Source organism: Lampris incognitus, chromosome 4, assembly GCF_029633865.1.
Source record: "Lampris incognitus isolate fLamInc1 chromosome 4, fLamInc1.hap2, whole genome shotgun sequence".
In the NCBI taxonomy this organism is placed as follows: Eukaryota; Metazoa; Chordata; class Actinopteri; order Lampriformes; family Lampridae; genus Lampris; species Lampris incognitus.
This window is the reverse complement of record NC_079214.1, coordinates 69,006,511-69,030,679: the sequence shown is the minus strand read 5'-3', so window position 1 is coordinate 69,030,679 and position 24,169 is coordinate 69,006,511. Positions and strand designations below refer to the sequence as shown.

Here is a 24,169-nt window from a genome sequence, read left to right as displayed (position 1 = left end):
TGCTTGACTTCTGCAGCTGAGCATCGGTGCTTCAGTATGAGGGCTGAGAACTTCTGTTTGACTTCTGCAGCTGAGCATCAGTGCTTCAGTATGAGGGCTGAGAACTTCTGCTTGACTTCTGAAGCTGAGCTTCAGTACTTCAGTATGAGGGCTGAGAACTTCTGTTTGACTTCTGCAGCTGAGCATCAGTGCTTCAGTATGAGGGCTGAGAACTTCTGCTTGACTTCTGCAGCTGAGCATCGGTGCTTCAGTATGAGGGCTGAGAACTTCTGTTTGACTTCTGCAGCTGAGCATCAGTGCTTCAGTATGAGGGCTGAGAACTTCTGTTTGACTTCTGCAGCTGAGCATCAGTGCTTCAGTGTGAGGGCTGAGAACTTCTGTTTGACTTCTGCAGCTGAGCATCAGTGCTTCAGTATGAGGGCTGAGAACTTCTGCTTGACTTCTGCAGCTGAGCATCGGTGCTTCAGTATGAGGGCTGAGAACTTCTGCTTGACTTCTGAAGCTGAGCTTCAGTACTTCAGTATGAGGGCTGAGAACTTCTGTTTGACTTCTGCAGCTGAGCATCAGTGCTTCAGTATGAGGGCTGAGAACTTCTGCTTGACTTCTGCAGCTGAGCATCGGTGCTTCAGTATGAGGGCTGAGAACTTCTGTTTGACTTCTGCAGCTGAGCATCAGTGCTTCAGTATGAGGGCTGAGAACTTCTGTTTGACTTCTGCAGCTGAGCATCAGTGCTTCAGTGTGAGGGCTGAGAACTTCTGTTTGACTTCTGCAGCTGAGCATCAGTGCTTCAGTATGAGGGCTGAGAACTTCTGCTTGACTTCTGCAGCTGAGCATCAGTGCATCAGTGCGAGGGCTGAGAACTTCTGTTTGACTTCTGAAGCTGAGCTTCAGTACTTCAGTATGAGGGCTGAGAACTTCTGTTTGACTTCTGCAGCTGAGCTTCAGTGCTTCAGTATGAGGGCTGAGAACTTCTGCTTGACTTCTGAAGCTGAGCTTCAGTGCTTTAGTATGAGGGCTGAGAACTTCTGTTTGACTTCTGCAGCTGAGCTTGAGTGCTTCAGTATGAGGGCTGAGAACTTCTGCTTGACTTCTGCAGCTGAGCTTCAGTGCTTCAGTGTGAGGGCTGAGAACTTCTGTTTGACTTCTGCAGCTGAGCTTCAGTGCTTCAGTATGAGGGCTGAGAACTTCTGCTTGACTTCTGAAGCTGAGCTTCAGTGCTTTAGTGTGAGGGCTGAGAACTTCTGCTTGACTTCCACCTGTACGTGAATCATTTGTACATGAATCATTTGGCAGCCTGGACACCATGTGGTGGGAAGTGCTGATCATGATCTGCTGCCTTCATGAGAAATCACCAGGTGAACCTGCTGGAGAGCTGAACACACAACTAACACCCACCCTAGCACACATTTAATATATACACACACACACATGCACACGCACACACACAGACACACACACACACACACACACACACAGACGCAAACACACAAACACATACACACATACACACATACATACATACACCCACACACACACACACACAGCACAACCACCAGTGTAATAAAGGTCCTGACCTCTACCAGGGCTGTAGTATAAAACATGCAGACTAAACACAACTTAAAGCTTTGTGCTACACTCTGTGTGAAGTGTCAGTAAGACCTAAGTGTCAGTAACACAGTAACACAGTTGAAAGTGTCAGTAACACAATTAAAATGTCAGTAACACAGTTAAGTGTCAGTGACACAGTAACAGTTAAACGTGTCAGTAACACAGTTAAGTGTCAGTAACACAGTTAAGTGTCAGTAACACAGTTAAGGGTCAGTAACACAGTAACAGTTAAAAGTGTCAGTAACACAGTTAAGTGTCAGTAACACAGTAACAGTTAAAAGTGTCAGTAACACAGTTAAGTGTCAGTAACACAGTTACGTGTCAGTAACACAGTAACAGTTAAAAGTGTCAGTAACACAGTTAAGTGTCAGTAACACAGTTAACTGTCAGTAACACAGTAACAGTTAAAAGTGTCAGTAACACAGTTAAGTGTCAGTAACACAGTTAAGTGTCAGTAACACAGTAGCAGTTAAAAGTGTCGGTAACACAGTAACACAGTTAAAAGTGTCAGTAACACAGTTAAAAGTGTCAGTAACACAGTAACACAGTTAAAAGTGTCAGTAACACAGTATCGCAGTTAAAAGTGTCAGTAACACAGTATCGCAGTTAAAAGTGTCAGTAACACAGTAACACAGTTAAAAGTGTCAGTAACACAGTATCGCAGTTAAAAGTGTCAGTAACACAGTTAAGTGTCAGTAACACAGTTAACTGTCAGTAACACAGTAACAGTTAAAAGTGTCGGTAACACAGTAACACAGTTAAAAGTGTCAGTAACACAGTTAAAAGTGTCAGTAACACAGTAACACAGTTAAAAGTGTCAGTAACACAGTTAAAAGTGTCAGTAACACAGTAACACAGTTAAAAGTGTCAGTAACACAGTAACACAGTTAAAAGTGTCAGTAACACAGTAACACAGTTAAAAGTGTCAGTAACACAGTTAAAAGTGTCAGTAACACAGTAACACAGTTAAAAGTGTCAGTAACACAGTTTAAAGTGTCAGTAACACAGTTTAAAGTGTCAGTAACACAGTTTAAAGTGTCAGTAACACAGTAACACGGTAAAACGTGTCAGTAACACAGTTTAAAGTGTCAGTAACACAGTAACACAGTTAAAAGTGTCAGTAACACAGTAACACAGTTAAAAGTGTCAGTAACACAGTAACACAGTTTAAAGTGTCAGTAACACAGTTTAAAGTGTCAGTAACACAGTAAAACGTGTCAGTAACACAGTAACACAGTTAAAAGTGTCAGTAACACAGTAACCCAGTTTAAAGTGTCAGTAACACAATTTAAAGTGTCAGTAACACAGTAACACCGTTTAAAGTGTCAGTAACACAGTAACACAGTAAAATGTGTCAGTAACACAGTTTAAAGTGTCAGTAACACAGTAACACAGTTAAAAGTGTCAGTAACACAGTAACACAGTTTAAAGTGTCAGTAACACAATTTAAAGTGTCAGTAACACAGTAACACAGTTAAAAGTGTCAGTAACACAGTAACCCAGTTTAAAGTGTCAGTAACACAGTTTAAAGTGTCAGTAACACAGTTAAAAGTGTCAGTAACACAGTAACACAGTTAAAAGTGTCAGTAACACAGTAACACAGTTTAAAGTGTCAGTAACACAGTTTAAAGTGTCAGTAACACAGTAAAACGTGTCAGTAACACAGTAACACAGTTAAAAGTGTCAGTAACACAGTAACCCAGTTTAAAGTGTCAGTAACACAATTTAAAGTGTCAGTAACACAGTAACACCGTTTAAAGTGTCAGTAACACAGTAACACAGTTAAAAGTGTCAGTAACACAGTTTAAAGTGTCAGTAACACAGTTAAAAGTGTCAGTAACACAGTAACACAGTTAAAAGTGTCAGTAACACAGTAACACAGTTTAAAGTGTCAGTAACACAGTTTAAAGTGTCAGTAACACAGTAAAACGTGTCAGTAACACAGTAACACAGTTAAAAGTGTCAGTAACACAGTAACCCAGTTTAAAGTGTCAGTAACACAATTTAAAGTGTCAGTAACACAGTAACACCGTTTAAAGTGTCAGTAACACAGTAACACAGTTAAAAGTGTCAGTAACACAGTTAAAAGTGTCAGTAACACAGTAACACAGTTAAAAGTGTCAGTAACACAGTAACACAGTTTAAAGTGTCAGTAACACAGTTTAAAGTGTCAGTAACACAGTTTAAAGTGTCAGTAACACAGTAACACAGTTTAAAGTGTCAGTAACACAGTTTGAAGTGTCAGTAACACAGTAAAAAGTGTCAGTAACACAGTAACACAGTAAAACGTGTCAGTAACACAGTAACACAGTTTAAAGTGTCAGTAACACAGTTTAAAGTGTCAGTAACACAGTTTAAAGTGTCAGTAACACAGTAACACAGTTTAAAGTGTCAGTAACACAGTAAAACACAGTAAAACGTGTCAGTAACACAGTTTAAGTGTCAGTAACACAGTAACACAGTTTAAAGTGTCAGTAACACAGTAACACAGTAAAACGTGTCAGTAACACAGTTTAAAGTGTCAGTAACACAGTAACACAGTTTAAAGTGTCAGTAACACAGTTTAAAGTGTCAGTAACACAGTTTAAAGTGTCAGTAACACAGTAACACAGTTTAAAGTGTCAGTAACACAGTAACACAGTTTAAAGTGTCAGTAACACAGTTTAAAGTGTCAGTAACACAGTTTAAAGTGTCAGTAACACAGTTTAAAGTGTCAGTAACACAGTAACACAGTTTAAAGTGTCAGTAACACAGTAAAACGTGTCAGTAACACAGTTTAAAGTGTCAGTAACACAGTTTAAAGTGTCAGTAACACAGTTTAAAGTGTCAGTAACACAGTAACACAGTTTAAAGTGTCAGTAACACAGTAAAACGTGTCAGTAACACAGTTTAAAGTGTCAGTAACACAGTTTAAAGTGTCAGTAACACAGTAAAACGTGTCAGTAACACAGTTTAAAGTGTCAGTAACACAGTTTAAAGTGTCAGTAACACAGTAAAACGTGTCAGTAACACAGTTTAAAGTGTCAGTAACACAGTAAAACGTGTCAGTAACACAGTTTAAAGTGTCAGTAACACAGTAAAACGTGTCAGTAACACAGTTTAAAGTGTCAGTAACACAGTTTAAAGTGTCAGTAACAGAGTAAAACGTGTCAGTAACACAGTTTAAAGTGTCAGTAACACAGTAACACAGTTTAAAGTGTCAGTAACACAGTATCGCAGTTAAAAGTGTCAGTAACACAGTAACACAGTTTAAAGTGTCAGTAACACAGTAACACAGTTTAAAGTGTCAGTAACACAGTAACACAGTTTAAAGTGTCAGTAACACAGTTAAAAGTGTCAGTAACACAGTAACACAGTTTAAAGTGTCAGTAACACAGTTAAAAGTGTCAGTAACACAGTAACACAGTTAAGTGTCAGTAACACAGTTTAAAGTGTCAGTAACACAGTAACACAGTTAAGTGTCAGTAACACAGTAACACAGTTTAAAGTGTCAGTAACACAGTAACACAGTTTAAAGTGTCAGTAACACAGTTTGAAGTGTCAGTAACACAGTAAAAAGTGTCAGTAACACAGTAACACAGTAAAACGTGTCAGTAACACAGTAACACAGTTTAAAGTGTCAGTAACACAGTTTAAAGTGTCAGTAACACAGTTTAAAGTGTCAGTAACACAGTAAAACACAGTAAAACGTGTCAGTAACACAGTTTAAGTGTCAGTAACACAGTAACACAGTTTAAAGTGTCAGTAACACAGTAACACAGTAAAACGTGTCAGTAACACAGTTTAAAGTGTCAGTAACACAGTAACACAGTTTAAAGTGTCAGTAACACAGTTTAAAGTGTCAGTAACACAGTTTAAAGTGTCAGTAACACAGTTTAAAGTGTCAGTAACACAGTTTAAAGTGTCAGTAACACAGTTTAAAGTGTCAGTAACACAGTAACACAGTTTAAAGTGTCAGTAACACAGTAAAACGTGTCAGTAACACAGTTTAAAGTGTCAGTAACACAGTTTAAAGTGTCAGTAACACAGTTTAAAGTGTCAGTAACACAGTAACACAGTTTAAAGTGTCAGTAACACAGTAAAACGTGTCAGTAACACAGTTTAAAGTGTCAGTAACACAGTTTAAAGTGTCAGTAACACAGTAAAACGTGTCAGTAACACAGTTTAAAGTGTCAGTAACACAGTTTAAAGTGTCAGTAACACAGTAAAACGTGTCAGTAACACAGTTTAAAGTGTCAGTAACACAGTAAAACGTGTCAGTAACACAGTTTAAAGTGTCAGTAACACAGTAAAACGTGTCAGTAACACAGTTTAAAGTGTCAGTAACACAGTTTAAAGTGTCAGTAACAGAGTAAAACGTGTCAGTAACACAGTTTAAAGTGTCAGTAACACAGTAACACAGTTTAAAGTGTCAGTAACACAGTATCGCAGTTAAAAGTGTCAGTAACACAGTAACACAGTTTAAAGTGTCAGTAACACAGTAACACAGTTTAAAGTGTCAGTAACACAGTAACACAGTTTAAAGTGTCAGTAACACAGTAACACAGTTAAAAGTGTCAGTAACACAGTTAAAAGTGTCAGTAACACAGTAACACAGTTTAAAGTGTCAGTAACACAGTTAAAAGTGTCAGTAACACAGTAACACAGTTAAGTGTCAGTAACACAGTTTAAAGTGTCAGTAACACAGTAACACAGTTAAGTGTCAGTAACACAGTAACACAGTTTAAAGTGTCAGTAACACAGTAACACAGTTTAAAGTGTCAGTAACACAGTTTGAAGTGTCAGTAACACAGTAAAAAGTGTCAGTAACACAGTAACACAGTAAAACGTGTCAGTAACACAGTAACACAGTTTAAAGTGTCAGTAACACAGTTTAAAGTGTCAGTAACACAGTTTAAAGTGTCAGTAACACAGTAAAACACAGTAAAACGTGTCAGTAACACAGTTTAAGTGTCAGTAACACAGTAACACAGTTTAAAGTGTCAGTAACACAGTAACACAGTTTAAAGTGTCAGTAACACAGTAACACAGTTTAAAGTGTCAGTAACACAGTAAAACGTGTCAGTAACACAGTTTAAAGTGTCAGTAACACAGTTTAAAGTGTCAGTAACACAGTAAAACGTGTCAGTAACACAGTTTAAAGTGTCAGTAACACAGTTTAAAGTGTCAGTAACACAGTAAAACGTGTCAGTAACACAGTTTAAAGTGTCAGTAACACAGTTTAAAGTGTCAGTAACACAGTTTAAAGTGTCAGTAACACAGTAACACAGTTAAAAGTGTCAGTAACACAGTAACACAGTTTAAAGTGTCAGTAACACAATTTAAAGTGTCAGTAACACAGTAACACAGTTAAAAGTGTCAGTAACACAGTAACCCAGTTTAAAGTGTCAGTAACACAGTTTAAAGTGTCAGTAACACAGTTTAAAGTGTCAGTAACACAGTAAAACACAGTAAAACGTGTCAGTAACACAGTTTAAGTGTCAGTAACACAGTAACACAGTTTAAAGTGTCAGTAACACAGTAACACAGTAAAACGTGTCAGTAACACAGTTTAAAGTGTCAGTAACACAGTAACACAGTAACACAGTAAAACGTGTCAGTAACACAGTTTAAAGTGTCAGTAACACAGTAACACAGTTTAAAGTGTCAGTAACACAGTAACACAGTTTAAAGTGTCAGTAACACAGTAACACAGTAAAACGTGTCAGTAACACAGTTTAAAGTGTCAGTAACACAGTAACACAGTAAAACGTGTCAGTAACACAGTTTAAAGTGTCAGTAACACAGTAACACAGTAAAACGTGTCAGTAACACAGTAACAGTTTAAAGTGTCAGTAACACAGTAACACAGTTAAAAGTGTCAGTAACACAGTATCGCAGTTAAAAGTGTCAGTAACACAGTAACACAGTTAAAAGTGTCAGTAACACAGTTAAAAGTGTCAGTAACACAGTAACACAGTTAAAAGTGTCAGTAACACAGTAACACAGTTAAAAGTGTCAGTAACACAGTAACACAGTTAAAAGTGTCAGTAACACAGTAACACAGTTTAAAGTGTCAGTAACACAGTTTAAAGTGTCAGTAACACAGTTTAAAGTGTCAGTAACACAGTAACACAGTTTAAAGTGTCAGTAACACAGTTTGAAGTGTCAGTAACACAGTAAAAAGTGTCAGTAACACAGTAACACAGTAAAACGTGTCAGTAACACAGTAACACAGTTTAAAGTGTCAGTAACACAGTTTAAAGTGTCAGTAACACAGTTTAAAGTGTCAGCAACACAGTAAAACACAGTAAAACGTGTCAGTAACACAGTTTAAGTGTCAGTAACACAGTAACACAGTTTAAAGTGTCAGTAACACAGTAACACAGTAAAACGTGTCAGTAACACAGTTTAAAGTGTCAGTAACACAGTAACACAGTTTAAAGTGTCAGTAACACAGTTTAAAGTGTCAGTAACACAGTTTAAAGTGTCAGTAACACAGTAACACAGTTTAAAGTGTCAGTAACACAGTAACACAGTTTAAAGTGTCAGTAACACAGTTTAAAGTGTCAGTAACACAGTTTAAAGTGTCAGTAACACAGTTTAAAGTGTCAGTAACACAGTAACACAGTTTAAAGTGTCAGTAACACAGTAAAACGTGTCAGTAACACAGTTTAAAGTGTCAGTAACACAGTTTAAAGTGTCAGTAACACAGTTTAAAGTGTCAGTAACACAGTAACACAGTTTAAAGTGTCAGTAACACAGTAAAACGTGTCAGTAACACAGTTTAAAGTGTCAGTAACACAGTTTAAAGTGTCAGTAACACAGTAAAACGTGTCAGTAACACAGTTTAAAGTGTCAGTAACACAGTTTAAAGTGTCAGTAACACAGTAAAACGTGTCAGTAACACAGTTTAAAGTGTCAGTAACACAGTAAAACGTGTCAGTAACACAGTTTAAAGTGTCAGTAACACAGTAAAACGTGTCAGTAACACAGTTTAAAGTGTCAGTAACACAGTTTAAAGTGTCAGTAACAGAGTAAAACGTGTCAGTAACACAGTTTAAAGTGTCAGTAACACAGTAACACAGTTTAAAGTGTCAGTAACACAGTATCGCAGTTAAAAGTGTCAGTAACACAGTAACACAGTTTAAAGTGTCAGTAACACAGTAACACAGTTTAAAGTGTCAGTAACACAGTAACACAGTTTAAAGTGTCAGTAACACAGTAACACAGTTAAAAGTGTCAGTAACACAGTTAAAAGTGTCAGTAACACAGTAACACAGTTTAAAGTGTCAGTAACACAGTTAAAAGTGTCAGTAACACAGTAACACAGTTAAGTGTCAGTAACACAGTTTAAAGTGTCAGTAACACAGTAACACAGTTAAGTGTCAGTAACACAGTAACACAGTTTAAAGTGTCAGTAACACAGTAACACAGTTTAAAGTGTCAGTAACACAGTTTGAAGTGTCAGTAACACAGTAAAAAGTGTCAGTAACACAGTAACACAGTAAAACGTGTCAGTAACACAGTAACACAGTTTAAAGTGTCAGTAACACAGTTTAAAGTGTCAGTAACACAGTTTAAAGTGTCAGTAACACAGTAAAACACAGTAAAACGTGTCAGTAACACAGTTTAAGTGTCAGTAACACAGTAACACAGTTTAAAGTGTCAGTAACACAGTAACACAGTTTAAAGTGTCAGTAACACAGTAACACAGTTTAAAGTGTCAGTAACACAGTAACACAGTTTAAAGTGTCAGTAACACAGTAAAACGTGTCAGTAACACAGTTTAAAGTGTCAGTAACACAGTTTAAAGTGTCAGTAACACAGTAAAACGTGTCAGTAACACAGTTTAAAGTGTCAGTAACACAGTTTAAAGTGTCAGTAACACAGTAAAACGTGTCAGTAACACAGTTTAAAGTGTCAGTAACACAGTTAAGTGTCAGTAACACAGTAACACAGTTTAAAGTGTCAGTAACACAGTAACACAGTTAAAAGTGTCAGTAACACAGTAACACAGTTTAAAGTGTCAGTAACACAATTTAAAGTGTCAGTAACACAGTAACACAGTTAAAAGTGTCAGTAACACAGTAACCCAGTTTAAAGTGTCAGTAACACAGTTTAAAGTGTCAGTAACACAGTTTAAAGTGTCAGTAACACAGTAAAACACAGTAAAACGTGTCAGTAACACAGTTTAAGTGTCAGTAACACAGTAACACAGTTTAAAGTGTCAGTAACACAGTAACACAGTAAAACGTGTCAGTAACACAGTTTAAAGTGTCAGTAACACAGTAACACAGTAACACAGTAAAACGTGTCAGTAACACAGTTTAAAGTGTCAGTAACACAGTAACACAGTTTAAAGTGTCAGTAACACAGTAACACAGTTTAAAGTGTCAGTAACACAGTAACACAGTAAAACGTGTCAGTAACACAGTTTAAAGTGTCAGTAACACAGTAACACAGTAAAACGTGTCAGTAACACAGTTTAAAGTGTCAGTAACACAGTAACACAGTTTAAAGTGTCAGTAACACAGTTTAAAGTGTCAGTAACACAGTAACACAGTAAAACGTGTCAGTAACACAGTAACAGTTTAAAGTGTCAGTAACACAGTAACACAGTTAAAAGTGTCAGTAACACAGTATCGCAGTTAAAAGTGTCAGTAACACAGTAACACAGTTAAAAGTGTCAGTAACACAGTTAAAAGTGTCAGTAACACAGTAACACAGTTAAAAGTGTCAGTAACACAGTAACACAGTTTAAAGTGTCAGTAACACAGTTTAAAGTGTCAGTAACACAGTTTAAAGTGTCAGTAACACAGTTTAAAGTGTCAGTAACACAGTTTAAAGTGTCAGTAACACAGTAACACAGTTTAAAGTGTCAGTAACACAGTTTAAAGTGTCAGTAACACAGTTTGAAGTGTCAGTAACACAGTAAAAAGTGTCAGTAACACAGTAACACAGTAAAACGTGTCAGTAACACAGTAACACAGTTTAAAGTGTCAGTAACACAGTTTAAAGTGTCAGTAACACAGTTTAAAGTGTCAGTAACACAGTAACACAGTTTAAAGTGTCAGTAACACAGTAAAACACAGTAAAACGTGTCAGTAACACAGTTTAAGTGTCAGTAACACAGTAACACAGTTTAAAGTGTCAGTAACACAGTAACACAGTAAAACGTGTCAGTAACACAGTTTAAAGTGTCAGTAACACAGTAACACAGTTTAAAGTGTCAGTAACACAGTTTAAAGTGTCAGTAACACAGTTTAAAGTGTCAGTAACACAGTAACACAGTTTAAAGTGTCAGTAACACAGTAACACAGTTTAAAGTGTCAGTAACACAGTTTAAAGTGTCAGTAACACAGTTTAAAGTGTCAGTAACACAGTTTAAAGTGTCAGTAACACAGTAACACAGTTTAAAGTGTCAGTAACACAGTAACACAGTTTAAAGTGTCAGTAACACAGTAAAACGTGTCAGTAACACAGTTTAAAGTGTCAGTAACACAGTTTAAAGTGTCAGTAACACAGTAAAACGTGTCAGTAACACAGTTTAAAGTGTCAGTAACACAGTTTAAAGTGTCAGTAACACAGTAAAACGTGTCAGTAACACAGTTTAAAGTGTCAGTAACACAGTTTAAAGTGTCAGTAACACAGTAAAACGTGTCAGTAACACAGTTTAAAGTGTCAGTAACACAGTAAAACGTGTCAGTAACACAGTTTAAAGTGTCAGTAACACAGTTTAAAGTGTCAGTAACAGAGTAAAACGTGTCAGTAACACAGTTTAAAGTGTCAGTAACACAGTAACACAGTTTAAAGTGTCAGTAACACAGTTTAAAGTGTCAGTAACACAGTTTAAAGTGTCAGTAACACAGTAACACAGTTTAAAGTGTCAGTAACACAGTATCGCAGTTAAAAGTGTCAGTAACACAGTAACACAGTTTAAAGTGTCAGTAACACAGTAACACAGTTTAAAGTGTCAGTAACACAGTAACACAGTTTAAAGTGTCAGTAACACAGTAACACAGTTAAAAGTGTCAGTAACACAGTTAAAAGTGTCAGTAACACAGTAACACAGTTTAAAGTGTCAGTAACACAGTTTAAAGTGTCAGTAACACAGTAACACAGTTAAGTGTCAGTAACACAGTAACACAGTTTAAAGTGTCAGTAACACAGTAACACAGTTTAAAGTGTCAGTAACACAGTTTGAAGTGTCAGTAACACAGTAAAAAGTGTCAGTAACACAGTAACACAGTAAAACGTGTCAGTAACACAGTAACACAGTTTAAAGTGTCAGTAACACAGTTTAAAGTGTCAGTAACACAGTTTAAAGTGTCAGTAACACAGTAAAACACAGTAAAACGTGTCAGTAACACAGTTTAAGTGTCAGTAACACAGTAACACAGTTTAAAGTGTCAGTAACACAGTAACACAGTTTAAAGTGTCAGTAACACAGTAACACAGTAACACAGTAAAACGTGTCAGTAACACAGTTTAAAGTGTCAGTAACACAGTTTAAAGTGTCAGTAACACAGTTTAAAGTGTCAGTAACACAGTAACACAGTTTAAGTGTCAGTAACACAGTAACACAGTTTAAGTGTCAGTAACACAGTAACACAGTTTAAAGTGTCAGTAACACAGTAACACAGTAAAACGTGTCAGTAACACAGTTTAAAGTGTCAGTAACACAGTTTAAAGTGTCAGTAACACAGTTTAAAGTGTCAGTAACACAGTAACACAGTTTAAAGTGTCAGTAACACAGTAAAACGTGTCAGTAACACAGTTTAAAGTGTCAGTAACACAGTAAAACGTGTCAGTAACACAGTTTAAAGTGTCAGTAACACAGTAAAACGTGTCAGTAACACAGTAACACAGTTTAAAGTGTCAGTAACACAGTTAAAAGTGTCAGTAACACAGTAACACAGTTTAAAGTGTCAGTAACACAGTTTAAAGTGTCAGTAACACAGTTTAAAGTGTCAGTAACACAGTAAAACGTGTCAGTAACACAGTTTAAAGTGTCAGTAGCACAGTTTAAAGTGTCAGTAACACAGTAACACAGTAAAACGTGTCAGTAACACAGTTTAAAGTGTCAGTAACACAGTAACACAGTAAAACGTGTCAGTAACACAGTTAAGTGTCAGTAACACAGTTTAAAGTGTCAGTAACACAGTTTAAAGTGTCAGTAACACAGTTTAAAGTGTCAGTAACACAGTAACACAGTTTAAAGTGTCAGTAACACAGTAAAACGTGTCAGTAACACAGTTTAAAGTGTCAGTAACACAGTAAAACGTGTCAGTAACACAGTAAAACGTGTCAGTAACACAGTTTAAAGTGTCAGTAACACAGTTTAAAGTGTCAGTAACACAGTTTAAAGTGTCAGTAACACAGTTTAAAGTGTCAGTAACACAGTTTAAAGTGTCAGTAACACAGTTAAGTGTCAGTAACACAGTTTAAAGTGTCAGTAACACAGTTTAAAGTGTCAGTAACACAGTTTAAAGTGTCAGTAACACAGTAAAACGTGTCAGTAACACAGTTTAAAGTGTCAGTAACACAGTAAAACGTGTCAGTAACACAGTAAAACGTGTCAGTAACACAGTTTAAAGTGTCAGTAACACAGTTTAAAGTGTCAGTAACACAGTTTAAAGTGTCAGTAACACAGTTAAGTGTCAGTAACACAGTTTAAAGTGTCAGTAACACAGTTTAAAGTGTCAGTAACACAGTTTAAAGTGTCAGTAACACAGTAAAACGTGTCAGTAACACAGTTTAAAGTGTCAGTAACACAGTTTAAAGTGTCAGTAACACAGTAAAACGTGTCAGTAACACAGTTTAAAGTGTCAGTAACACAGTTTAAAGTGTCAGTAACACAGTTTAAAGTGTCAGTAACACAGTTTAAAGTGTCAGTAACACAGTTAAGTGTCAGTAACACAGTTTAAAGTGTCAGTAACACAGTAACACAGTTAAAAGTGTCAGTAACACAGTAACACAGTTTAAAGTGTCAGTAACACAGTTTAAAGTGTCAGTAACACAGTTTAAAGTGTCAGTAACACAGTAACACAGTTTAAAGTGTCAGTAACACAGTAAAACGTGTCAGTAACACAGTTTAAAGTGTCAGTAACACAGTTTAAAGTGTCAGTAACACAGTAAAACGTGTCAGTAACACAGTTTAAAGTGTCAGTAACACAGTTTAAAGTGTCAGTAACACAGTAAAACGTGTCAGTAACACAGTTTAAAGTGTCAGTAACACAGTTTAAAGTGTCAGTAACACAGTAAAACGTGTCAGTAACACAGTTTAAAGTGTCAGTAACACAGTTTAAAGTGTCAGTAACACAGTAAAACGTGTCAGTAACACAGTTTAAAGTGTCAGTAACACAGTTTAAAGTGTCAGTAACACAGTTTAAAGTGTCAGTAACACAGTAAAACGTGTCAGTAACACAGTAACACAGTTTAAAGTGTCAGTAACACAGTAAAAAGTGTCAGTAACACAGTAACACAGTTTAAAGTGTCAGTAACACAGTAACACAGTAAAACGTGTCAGTAACACAGTTTAAAGGAAAGAAAAAACCACCAGCAGGAATAAAAATGGAATTGTTTGCTGTCGGTGGTTTGGCATGTGACATATCACCCAGCCGGATAAATGTTACAAAACTCTACGTGTCTAAAAATAGGCTGAAAGTAGGCTGCTGTGCTAGAGATGCAAAGACACCCCAGACACACACACACACACACACACACACATGCTCACTCCCACACACTACCAAGTTCCACTACAAACACCATCTAACCACCTGTGTTTGCTTCTGAGAAATTACACATGAAACATCCTCCACCTCTCTCTCGCTCTCTCTCTCTCTCGCTCGCCCTCTCTCTCTCTCTCTCGCTCTCTCTCTCTACCATCATTATAGCACCTTGCCTCCACATGCCCGTGACGGGCTACCGTTAATATCTCTGTGTGTTTGATTCCGGTACTACTCAGGGTACATTCCTCCTAGATGATCTCACATGTTGGTGTTCAAAACCCAAAACCATGCTGAGCAGGAAGTACGAAAAGTGGAAAGAGAGTAGGTGAGAGAAACGGTTTAAGAGGCCACAGAGAGAGAGAGAGAGAGAGAGAGAGAGAGAGAGAGAGAGAGAGAGAGAGAGAGAGAGAGAGAGAGAGAGAGAGAGAGAGAGAGAGAGAGAGAGAGAGAGAGAGAGAGAGAGAGAGAGTGAACGATGGAGTGAGAGGAGCAGAGTGTGTACTCACTACTTTGTCTTTTGCCCTACATCCCACCAGGGGTGTAAGAAAATATTGATACACTCGAGTATCACGATATTATCTTTTGTGATACTGTATCGATTCTCAAAACCACTATATCGGTTTTCAGTTGATTACATGTAAAGGTTGGTGACAACCATGTTGTGTTGTGTGTAACCCCACGACCGCTAGACAACAGTGTTGGCATCTATCTTCAGCCATTTGACTCTTCCACTCCAACACAACAACGCAAACTGAGACAGGAAGTAGCATAAGCACGAAGAACACAGGCCTATGACATCACAATATATCACCTTTCTTACAGTACCTCAATATATCACCTGTCTAACAGCATCACGATATATCAACTTTCTGACAGTATCACAATATATCACCTTTCTTACAGTATCACAATATATCACCTTTCTTACAGTATCACGATATATCACCTGTCTGACAGTATCACAATATATCACCTTTCTTACAGTATCACAATATATCACCTTTCTTACAGTATCACAATATATCACCTTTCTGACAGTATCACAATATATCACCTTTCTTACAATATCACAATATATCACCTTTCTGACAGTATCACAATATATCACCTGTCTGACAGTATCACAATATATCACCTTTCTTACAGTATCACAATATATCACCTTTCTTACAGCATCACAATATATCACCTTTCTTACAGTATCACAATATATCACCTTTCTTACAGCATCACAATATATCACCTGTCTGACAGTATCACAATATATCAACTTTCTGACAGTATCACAATATATCACCTTTCTTACAGTATCACAATATATCACCTTTCTTACAGTATCACAATATATCACCTTTCTTATAGTATCACAATATATCACCTTTCTGACAGTACCACGATATATCACCTTTCTTACAATATCACAATATATCACCTTTCTTACAGTATCACAATATATCACCTTTCTTACAGTATCACGATATATCACCTTTCTTACAGTATCACAATATATCACCTTTCTTACAGTATCACAATATATCACCTTTCTGACAGTATCACAATATATCACCTTTCTTACAGCATCACAATATATCACCTTTCTGACAGTATCACAATATATCACCTTTCTTACAGTATCACAATATATCACCTTTCTTACAGTATCACGATATATCACCTTTCTTACAATATCACAATATATCACCTTTCTTACAGTATCACAATATATCACCTTTCTTACAGTATCACGATATATCACCTGTCTGACAGTATCACAATATATCACCTTTCTTACAGTATCACAATATATCACCTTTCTGACAGTATCACAATGTATCACCTTTCTTACAGTATCACAATATATCACCTTTCTGACAGTATCACAATATATCACCTTTCTTACAGTATCACAATATATCACCTTTCTGACAGTATCACAATATATCACCTTTCTTACAGCATCACAATGTATCACCTTTCTGACAGTACCACGATATATCACCTTTCTTACAGCATCACAATATATCACCTTTCTGACAGTATCACAATATATCACCTTTCTTACAGTATCACAATATATCACCTTTCTTACAGTACCACGATATATCACCTTTCTTACAGCATCACAATATATCACCTTTCTGACAGTATCACAATATATCACCTTTCTTACAGTATCACAATATATCACCTTTCTGACAGTATCACAATGTATCACCTTTCTTACAGTATCACAATATATCACCTTTCTGACAGTATCACAATATATCACCTTTCTTACAGCATCACAATATATCACCTTTCTGACAGTACCACGATATATCACCTTTCTTACAGCATCACAATATATCACCTTTCTGACAGTATCACAATATATCACCTTTCTTACAGTATCACAATATATCACCTTTCTGACAGTATCACAATGTATCACCTTTCTTACAGTATCACAATATATCACCTTTCTGACAGTATCACAATATATCACCTTTCTTACAGCATCACAATATATCACCTTTCTGACAGTATCACAATATATCACCTTTCTTACAGTATCACAATATATCACCTTTCTGACAGTATCACAATGTATCACCTTTCTTACAGTATCACAATGTATCACCTTTCTTACAGTATCACAATATATCACCTTTCTGACAGTACCACGATATATCACCTTTCTTACAGCATCACAATATATCACCTTTCTGACAGTATCACAATATATCACCTTTCTGACAGTATCACAATGTATCACCTTTCTTACAGTATCACAATATATCACCTTTCTGACAGTATCACAATATATCACCTTTCTTACAGCATCACAATATATCACCTTTCTGACAGTACCACGATATATCACCTTTCTTACAGCATCACAATATATCACCTTTCTGACAGTATCACAATATATCACCTTTCTTACAGTATCACAATATATCACCTTTCTGACAGTATCACAATGTATCACCTTTCTTACAGTATCACAATATATCACCTTTCTGACAGTATCACAATATATCACCTTTCTTACAGCATCACAATATATCACCTTTCTGACAGTATCACAATATATCACCTTTCTTACAGTATCACAATATATCACCTTTCTGACAGTATCACAATGTATCACCTTTCTTACAGTATCACAATGTATCACCTTTCTTACAGTATCACAATATATCACCTTTCTGACAGTACCACGATATATCACCTTTCTTACAGCATCACAATATATCACCTTTCTGACAGTATCACAATATATCACCTTTCTGACAGTATCACAATGTATCACCTTTCTTACAGTATCACAATATATCACCTTTCTGACAGTATCACAATATATCACCTTTCTTACAGCATCACAATATATCACCTTTCTGACAGTACCACGATATATCACCTTTCTTACAGCATCACAATATATCACCTTTCTGACAGTATCACAATATATCACCTTTCTTACAGTATCACAATATATCACCTTTCTGACAGTATCACAATGTATCACCTTTCTTACAGTATCACAATATATCACCTTTCTGACAGTATCACAATATATCACCTTTCTTACAGCATCACAATATATCACCTTTCTGACAGTATCACAATATATCACCTTTCTTACAGTATCACAATATATCACCTTTCTTACAGTATCACGATATATCACCTTTCTTACAATATCACAATATATCACCTTTCTAACAGTATCACAATATATCACCTTTCTTACAGTATCACGATATATCACCTGTCTGACAGTATCACAATATATCACCTTTCTTACAGTATCACAATATATCACCTTTCTGACAGTATCACAATATATCACCTTTCTTACAGTATCACAATATATCACCTTTCTTACAGCATCACAATGTATCACCTTTCTGACAGTACCACGATATATCACCTTTCTGACAGCATCACACTATATCGCGATATATTGAATGGTGACCCCTGTATCGTGATACATATTCTATTGCCAGATTCTCGCCAGTACACAACCCTTCACCCCACAGCGGTCCAGCTAATCTGTCCAGACCTGCTCAGTCTGCATGTTTTGGTTGCATGAGAAAAACGTCATCAGCGGAGGCAGCCGCCAGAGTAACATTAGTGAATATTGTAACGTGCATGGATAAGAAGACACGCTGGCCGCTGGCTGGCGGGTCTGACCCTTTAGTCTAGCGGTTAGCGATGCCTCCTGCGGTGCGGGCGATACGGGTTCGCGTCCCGGCCGCGGCAGTTCCTGTGGTTGCGTCGTCCCCCCAATTCGCTACAATATGCACATGTGACCCCACGCTCTCAAGCTGGCAACCCAACCCAGCCTGGGCGTCCCTTACACCGCTTTGCTCTACACCTGTCACATTCCAGTAGCTTCCTCGGTGACTAAGAGGGATTTCAATATTTCATGACGTGACATTCCTTCTGGGATAGAAAGCATGGATGAACATCAGCACCACGCCGCACACACTCTTCCCAGTGCCACCGTGAGTCATGTCCTTCCTGTCCTGGTCCGCGCATGTCATACAGAGCCACGTTCCGCAGCTCTTGTCAGATGACTCAGTGTTGTATCAGCCCTGTGCTCTTCCAGCTTGACTCAGCTGCTTGGCATTAACACGGCCAGACTACTCCCAGAGACCTGCAAATCTCTTACTGCCCCTGACATCATCCCTGCCCGACTCCCAAAAACCCCTCCTTCACTCGAAGGATGACACAATGACCACGGAGTCCTATTCATGTGAAATTCAAACGAAAATATAATAAAAGTCTGCACCTCGGTAAACCGCAGATTCCCAAACTGAAAGGAGGTGCAGCTAGAGACTGGACTTGCAGGAGCTTTTCTCCTAACTTGGAATGAGCACTGGGGGTGTAGGCTGCAGGACAGTTGCAGAGTACACTGTTAGATGTAGAGATCGAGAGTGCTCTGCCAAATTTGGACAAAAATGGCACATACTATTGATTGCAGGATATCAAATGAAACTGTAAACTGTGAGATTATAAATGTTGCTAAATTATCCCCAAACAACGGAGTCAGCAGAGGGACAGACCTGTAGGGTTAACAGAAAACAACGCCATGAGAAGATCAGGGTGGTGCTTAATATGTGTGGAGAAACTATACCAACACACACTGCCAGCCGCCACAGTTTACCAGCCAGTTCACTAGCAGTTTACCAGCCAGTTAACTAGCAGTTTACCAGACAGTTAACTAGCAGTTTACCAGCCAGTTCACTAGCAGTTTACCAGACAGTTAACTAGCAGTTTACCAGCCAGTTAACTAGCGGTTTACCAGCCAGTTAACTAGTAGTTTAAAGCCAGTTAACTAGTAGTTTACCAGCCAGTTAACTAGCAGTTTACCAGCCAGTTAACTAGTAGTTTACCAGACAGTTAACTAATAGTTTACCAGACAGTTAACTTGTGGTTTACAGCAATTAATTAGCAGTTTACCAGCCAGTTAACTAGTAGTTTACCAGACAGTTGACTTGTAGTTTACAGCAATTAATTAGCAGTTTACCAGCCAGTTAACTAGCAGTTTACCAGCCAGTTAACTAGTAGTTTACCAGACAGTTAACTAGTAGTTTACCAGACAGTTGACTTGTGGTTTACAGCAATTAACTAGCAGTTTACCAGCCAGTTAACTAGTAGTTTACAGCCATTTAACGAGTAGTTTACCAGCAGTTATCTCGCAGTTTACAGCCAGTTAACTAGCAGTTTACCAGCAGTTTACAAGCCAGTTACTAATAGTTTACCAGACAGTTAACTAGCAGTTTACCAGCCAGTTAACGTGTAGTTTACCAGCAGTTAACTCGCGGTTTACAGCCAGTTAACTAGCAGTTTACCAGCAGTTTACCAGCCAGTTAACCAGTAGTTTAACAGACAGTTAACTCGCAGTTTACCAGCAGTTAACTCGTAGTTTACCAGCTAGTTAACCAGTAGTTTACCAGACAGTTAACTAGCAGTTTACCAGCCAGTTAACATGTAGTTTACCAGCAGTTAACTCGCGGTTTACAGCCAGTTAACTAGCAGTTTACCAGCAGTTTACCAGCCAGTTAACCAGTAGTTTAACAGACAGTTAACTAGCAGTTTACCAGCCAGTTAACCAGTAGTTTAACAGACAGTTAACTAGCAGTTTACCAGCCAGTTAACCAGTAGTTTAACAGACAGTTAACTAGCAGTTTACCAGCCAGTTAACCAGTAGTTTAACAGACAGTTAACTCGCAGTTTACCAGACAGTTAACTAGCAGTTTACAGCCAGTTAACTAGCAGTTTACCAGCCAGTGCTTTTGGCTTCATTATCCAGAAAAAAACACTGAGTGAAATACCTCAAACTACTTACACTTCCAGGAAAGCGACAAACTGTAACACACAAATACATGGCCCAAAACGACCACAAACACATGCAGCAGTAGGGGATTCAGGAGGTACATGTTTCCTTATACAAATGTAGGAGGTCCCAAGACTTTGATTGGTGGTACTTCCTTTGGCAAAGACCCAAATTCCACTCGGTCCACGACCAGTAACCCACCCAGCATGACTCAAGACCCCAACACACCCAGCACAGTCCTGTGAGGGGAAAACCTTGAACATTACATTATTAATTATTAGTCAACAACCAGCTGTTACTCTTTTTCCCTGGCTGCTGACTTACAGAAGATTCTGAAATTCATAATTACTGAGTTTGCAGGTTATCTATATGTGGATCAGATATTACATATGTAAACTACTAATAAGACACGTTAGCCCCTAGCTAATGGGTCTGACCCTTTAGCCGAGCGGTTAGTGATGTCTCCTTGTGATGCGGTACACCCCGTATCGAATCCCGCACCGGGCAACAAAGTAACCGGTTATTTTCTTGCGCGAGGGCGCGCTTCCGGGAGAGAGTGACGACTGTAAACTGCCGGTTATTTTCTTGCCCGGTGCGGGATTCGATACGGGGTGTACTGCACCACAAGGCGACATCACCAACCGCTCGGCTAAAGGGTCAGACCCGTTAGCTAGGGGCTAACGTGTCTTATTAGTAGTTTACACATATAAAAGGATGTTCAAGAAATATTTTAAATCGGTACTGAAAAAAATACATTGACGGATTATTTATTCACAATATGCAATTGTAATGGTTCAATCTTAATGTGGACAACTAGGTAAGTCCCCCTCAGCCCCTGAGACAGGGCCAGTAGTGCAGTTAAACTGGCACGGTTTGTCAGAAATAGCATCTTTACACTAATTCAGGAATGTGCTGGAAATTGGGTTGATTGATTTGCAATGTCTTTCATTAGCTTGGCCAACACGGGACACTTTGTGAGTGTAACGTAAACCTTTTGCTGGCATAAATATCAACAAGAATTTCATCACTAACAATTTTAGGAGAAAAAATAATATATACCGTATATCATTTAGGATATAAGTAGTAATGGACAAACTAAGTGCCAACAACATGGTTTCATCTACCCTCCATGATCAACGACGATGATTTTTTAACTTGAAGTAATTCTGCTGTTATGGACATGTGTTGACAGAGAAACCTTTCAGCCAGGATATCCGAGGCCTAATATCGTCAACATATTAATTATTACTGTAACCGGTTACTTTCTTGCCCGGTGCGGGATTCGATACGGGGTGTACTGCACCACGAGGCGACATCACTAACCGCTCGGCTAAAGGGTCAGACCCGTTAGCTAGGGGGCTAACGTGTCTTATGAGTAGTTTACATCCTTAATGCTTCATTACATCAGGGAGACGGGGTCAGGAGCGGTGCCGCTGCTGCTTGATCCAATTTTACCAGGTATGTAGTTAATGAGCCTTTTGAACCCTCGTTAGACACAACCCTACCGCGCGCGCGCGCACGCGCGCACTTGTCTGGCACCGCGGAGACATGCAGCTGCCTGCAGTGTAGCTTGCGGGAACGGAGAGCAACACAACGTCAATTGTGGGGAGAATCCAGCATGTCTGTCTCCTCTCAGTCTTCCCAGTCTGCCCTCTGCCATCGCAGCTTCACACAAAATACCCCATTGACTGTTTGTGTGTGTGTGTGTGTGTGTGTGTATTCATATCCCACTGTGAGTCGCGTACTACATGTGTACTGTGCAGTAGTGGCTGGCTGGGTGTGTACGTGTATACGTACTGACACACTTGTGTCGCTTGTTTAACGTTACAGATGCGGTAACAAATGGGCTTTAAGGACGCTAAAGCAGCCGCCCTGCGGGCCGCCACACCGCCAGATGTGCTGCTGGCGACCAGACAGTCGTCGGTCCTCCGCCAGGCGCTTCGCCCGGGCTCCGTGACACTACTGCCTCCTCCCCGGCACCACCGACCCGCGCAACAAGCGGGCTCCCGCAGGCTCCCGCAGGCTCCCCGGGAAGGGGCTCGGTCGTGGGGGGCGGAGATCGCAGCGTTGTGCTGGTTCCGATCTGCCTCCCGCGGACGCACAACTGTTGCTGGTGTGTGTTGGCTCTTTTTTCACGCGCAACATCCGCCGAAACGGAAGAGGACAAGACTCCCGACTCGACCCGAGCTCTAATCACAGCTTTCTGACTCGCTGGGCTCCGGTAAACTGACTAGAGATACCCCTCAAATACCCTCTTTTTACCCCCCCCCCCACGAAACCACAGCCGGGCGGGTTACTTCCCAGCCCAGGGTAACTGCCTGCCGTGAGAGCCGCCGGCGGGCACTTCACTTTCTGTTCAGACCAGGCACGACCAAGTGCGGCGGGGCAGCCCTCGACACTCAGCACCCAGCCCCAATGCATGCTATCCCCGAACCACTCCAGCCCAAACCCGACCCGGACCCAGCCTCTCCTCCCTTGTCTTTTCCTGTTAGCACTAGGCCTCTGTAAGTACACCGCCCGCCCGTCCGTGCTGCGGGAGGAAAACAGACCCTGCCCGCGAACTGGCTTCCCATGTCGGCCTTCCCCCGACTATGTTCCCTCGACCATGTTGCCCCTCCAAGCAACGCGGCAACAACGGCGAGACAAGCAGGCGCTAGTAAGGGAATGTCTGCTGACCTGGATGAACTGGATGGTGAGGGCTGATTTCCCCACGCCGCCGCCTCCGACCACGACCAGCCGATATTTCTCCTGCACCGAGCCGTCCTTCCAGCCAGCCATCGAGGACACTTCTGCGCTCGCCGCCCGCTGCTTGACACCAGTGAGCAGACACCCACTTTTTCTGTAAAACTGATGGGGCCTGCGGCTGAGAGAAGAGGAGGAGGAGGAGGAGGAGGGGAGAGAGAAAAGCCCGCAGAAACCAGCTGGCGCAAACCACTATGCGATAATCCGCCTCTGGTTTACGGAACAACGGGGAAGCCGAAGTGCTCTGTGCGTTACGCGCTCCGCCCGTCCATGAACGCGCTCCTCTATTTTCAGCCGCGTCTTGCCCACACTCCGACGGTGAAAGACGCGAGGCTGATAGGACTAATCAGCCCTCTCTAGTCCACAATACGGAGGTCGGTCGCTAGGGGCACTTCGCGATTTGCACCCCTGCAGCTCAGTCAGTCCCCGAGAATACCGACACGTTCACGCAGTTCCAATTCCCGTTTCTTGCGCTACAGTTTACTGAGAGATAGTTGGACGGTGACTGCACGGTGCAAATATAGCCTAGCGAGCGTCATCATTCCGCCCTTCTCCCCAGACCGCATACTTACAGCACCCTGCACACAGACCGTGAACAGTAATAATAGTACTACCGCTACTACTAATAATAAGACGCCCCGAAAGCAAGAGACGGTGTCATTACTTAAAAAAGACACTGTATTTGCATGATGTAGAAGCATTATGTAGATGGATGGATAGATAGATAGATAGATAGATAGATAGATAGATAGATAGATAGATAGATAGATAGATAGAT

The 24,169-nt window shown here is 39.5% G+C and overlaps 1 protein-coding gene across 1 annotated transcript in view; it reads right to left on the bottom strand.

The window, feature by feature from the left end:
• Positions 1 to 23,873, bottom strand: part of rras2 (RAS related 2) — a 73,020-nt gene extending 49,147 nt beyond the window's left edge. The window contains exon 1 of the mRNA XM_056278118.1: positions 23,326 to 23,873. Coding sequence (XP_056134093.1) covers positions 23,326 to 23,427 — 102 coding nt within the window. The 5' untranslated portion in view covers positions 23,428 to 23,873. The remainder of the gene's footprint in view (positions 1 to 23,325) is intronic.
• Positions 23,874 to 24,169: the final 296 nt, after the last annotated feature.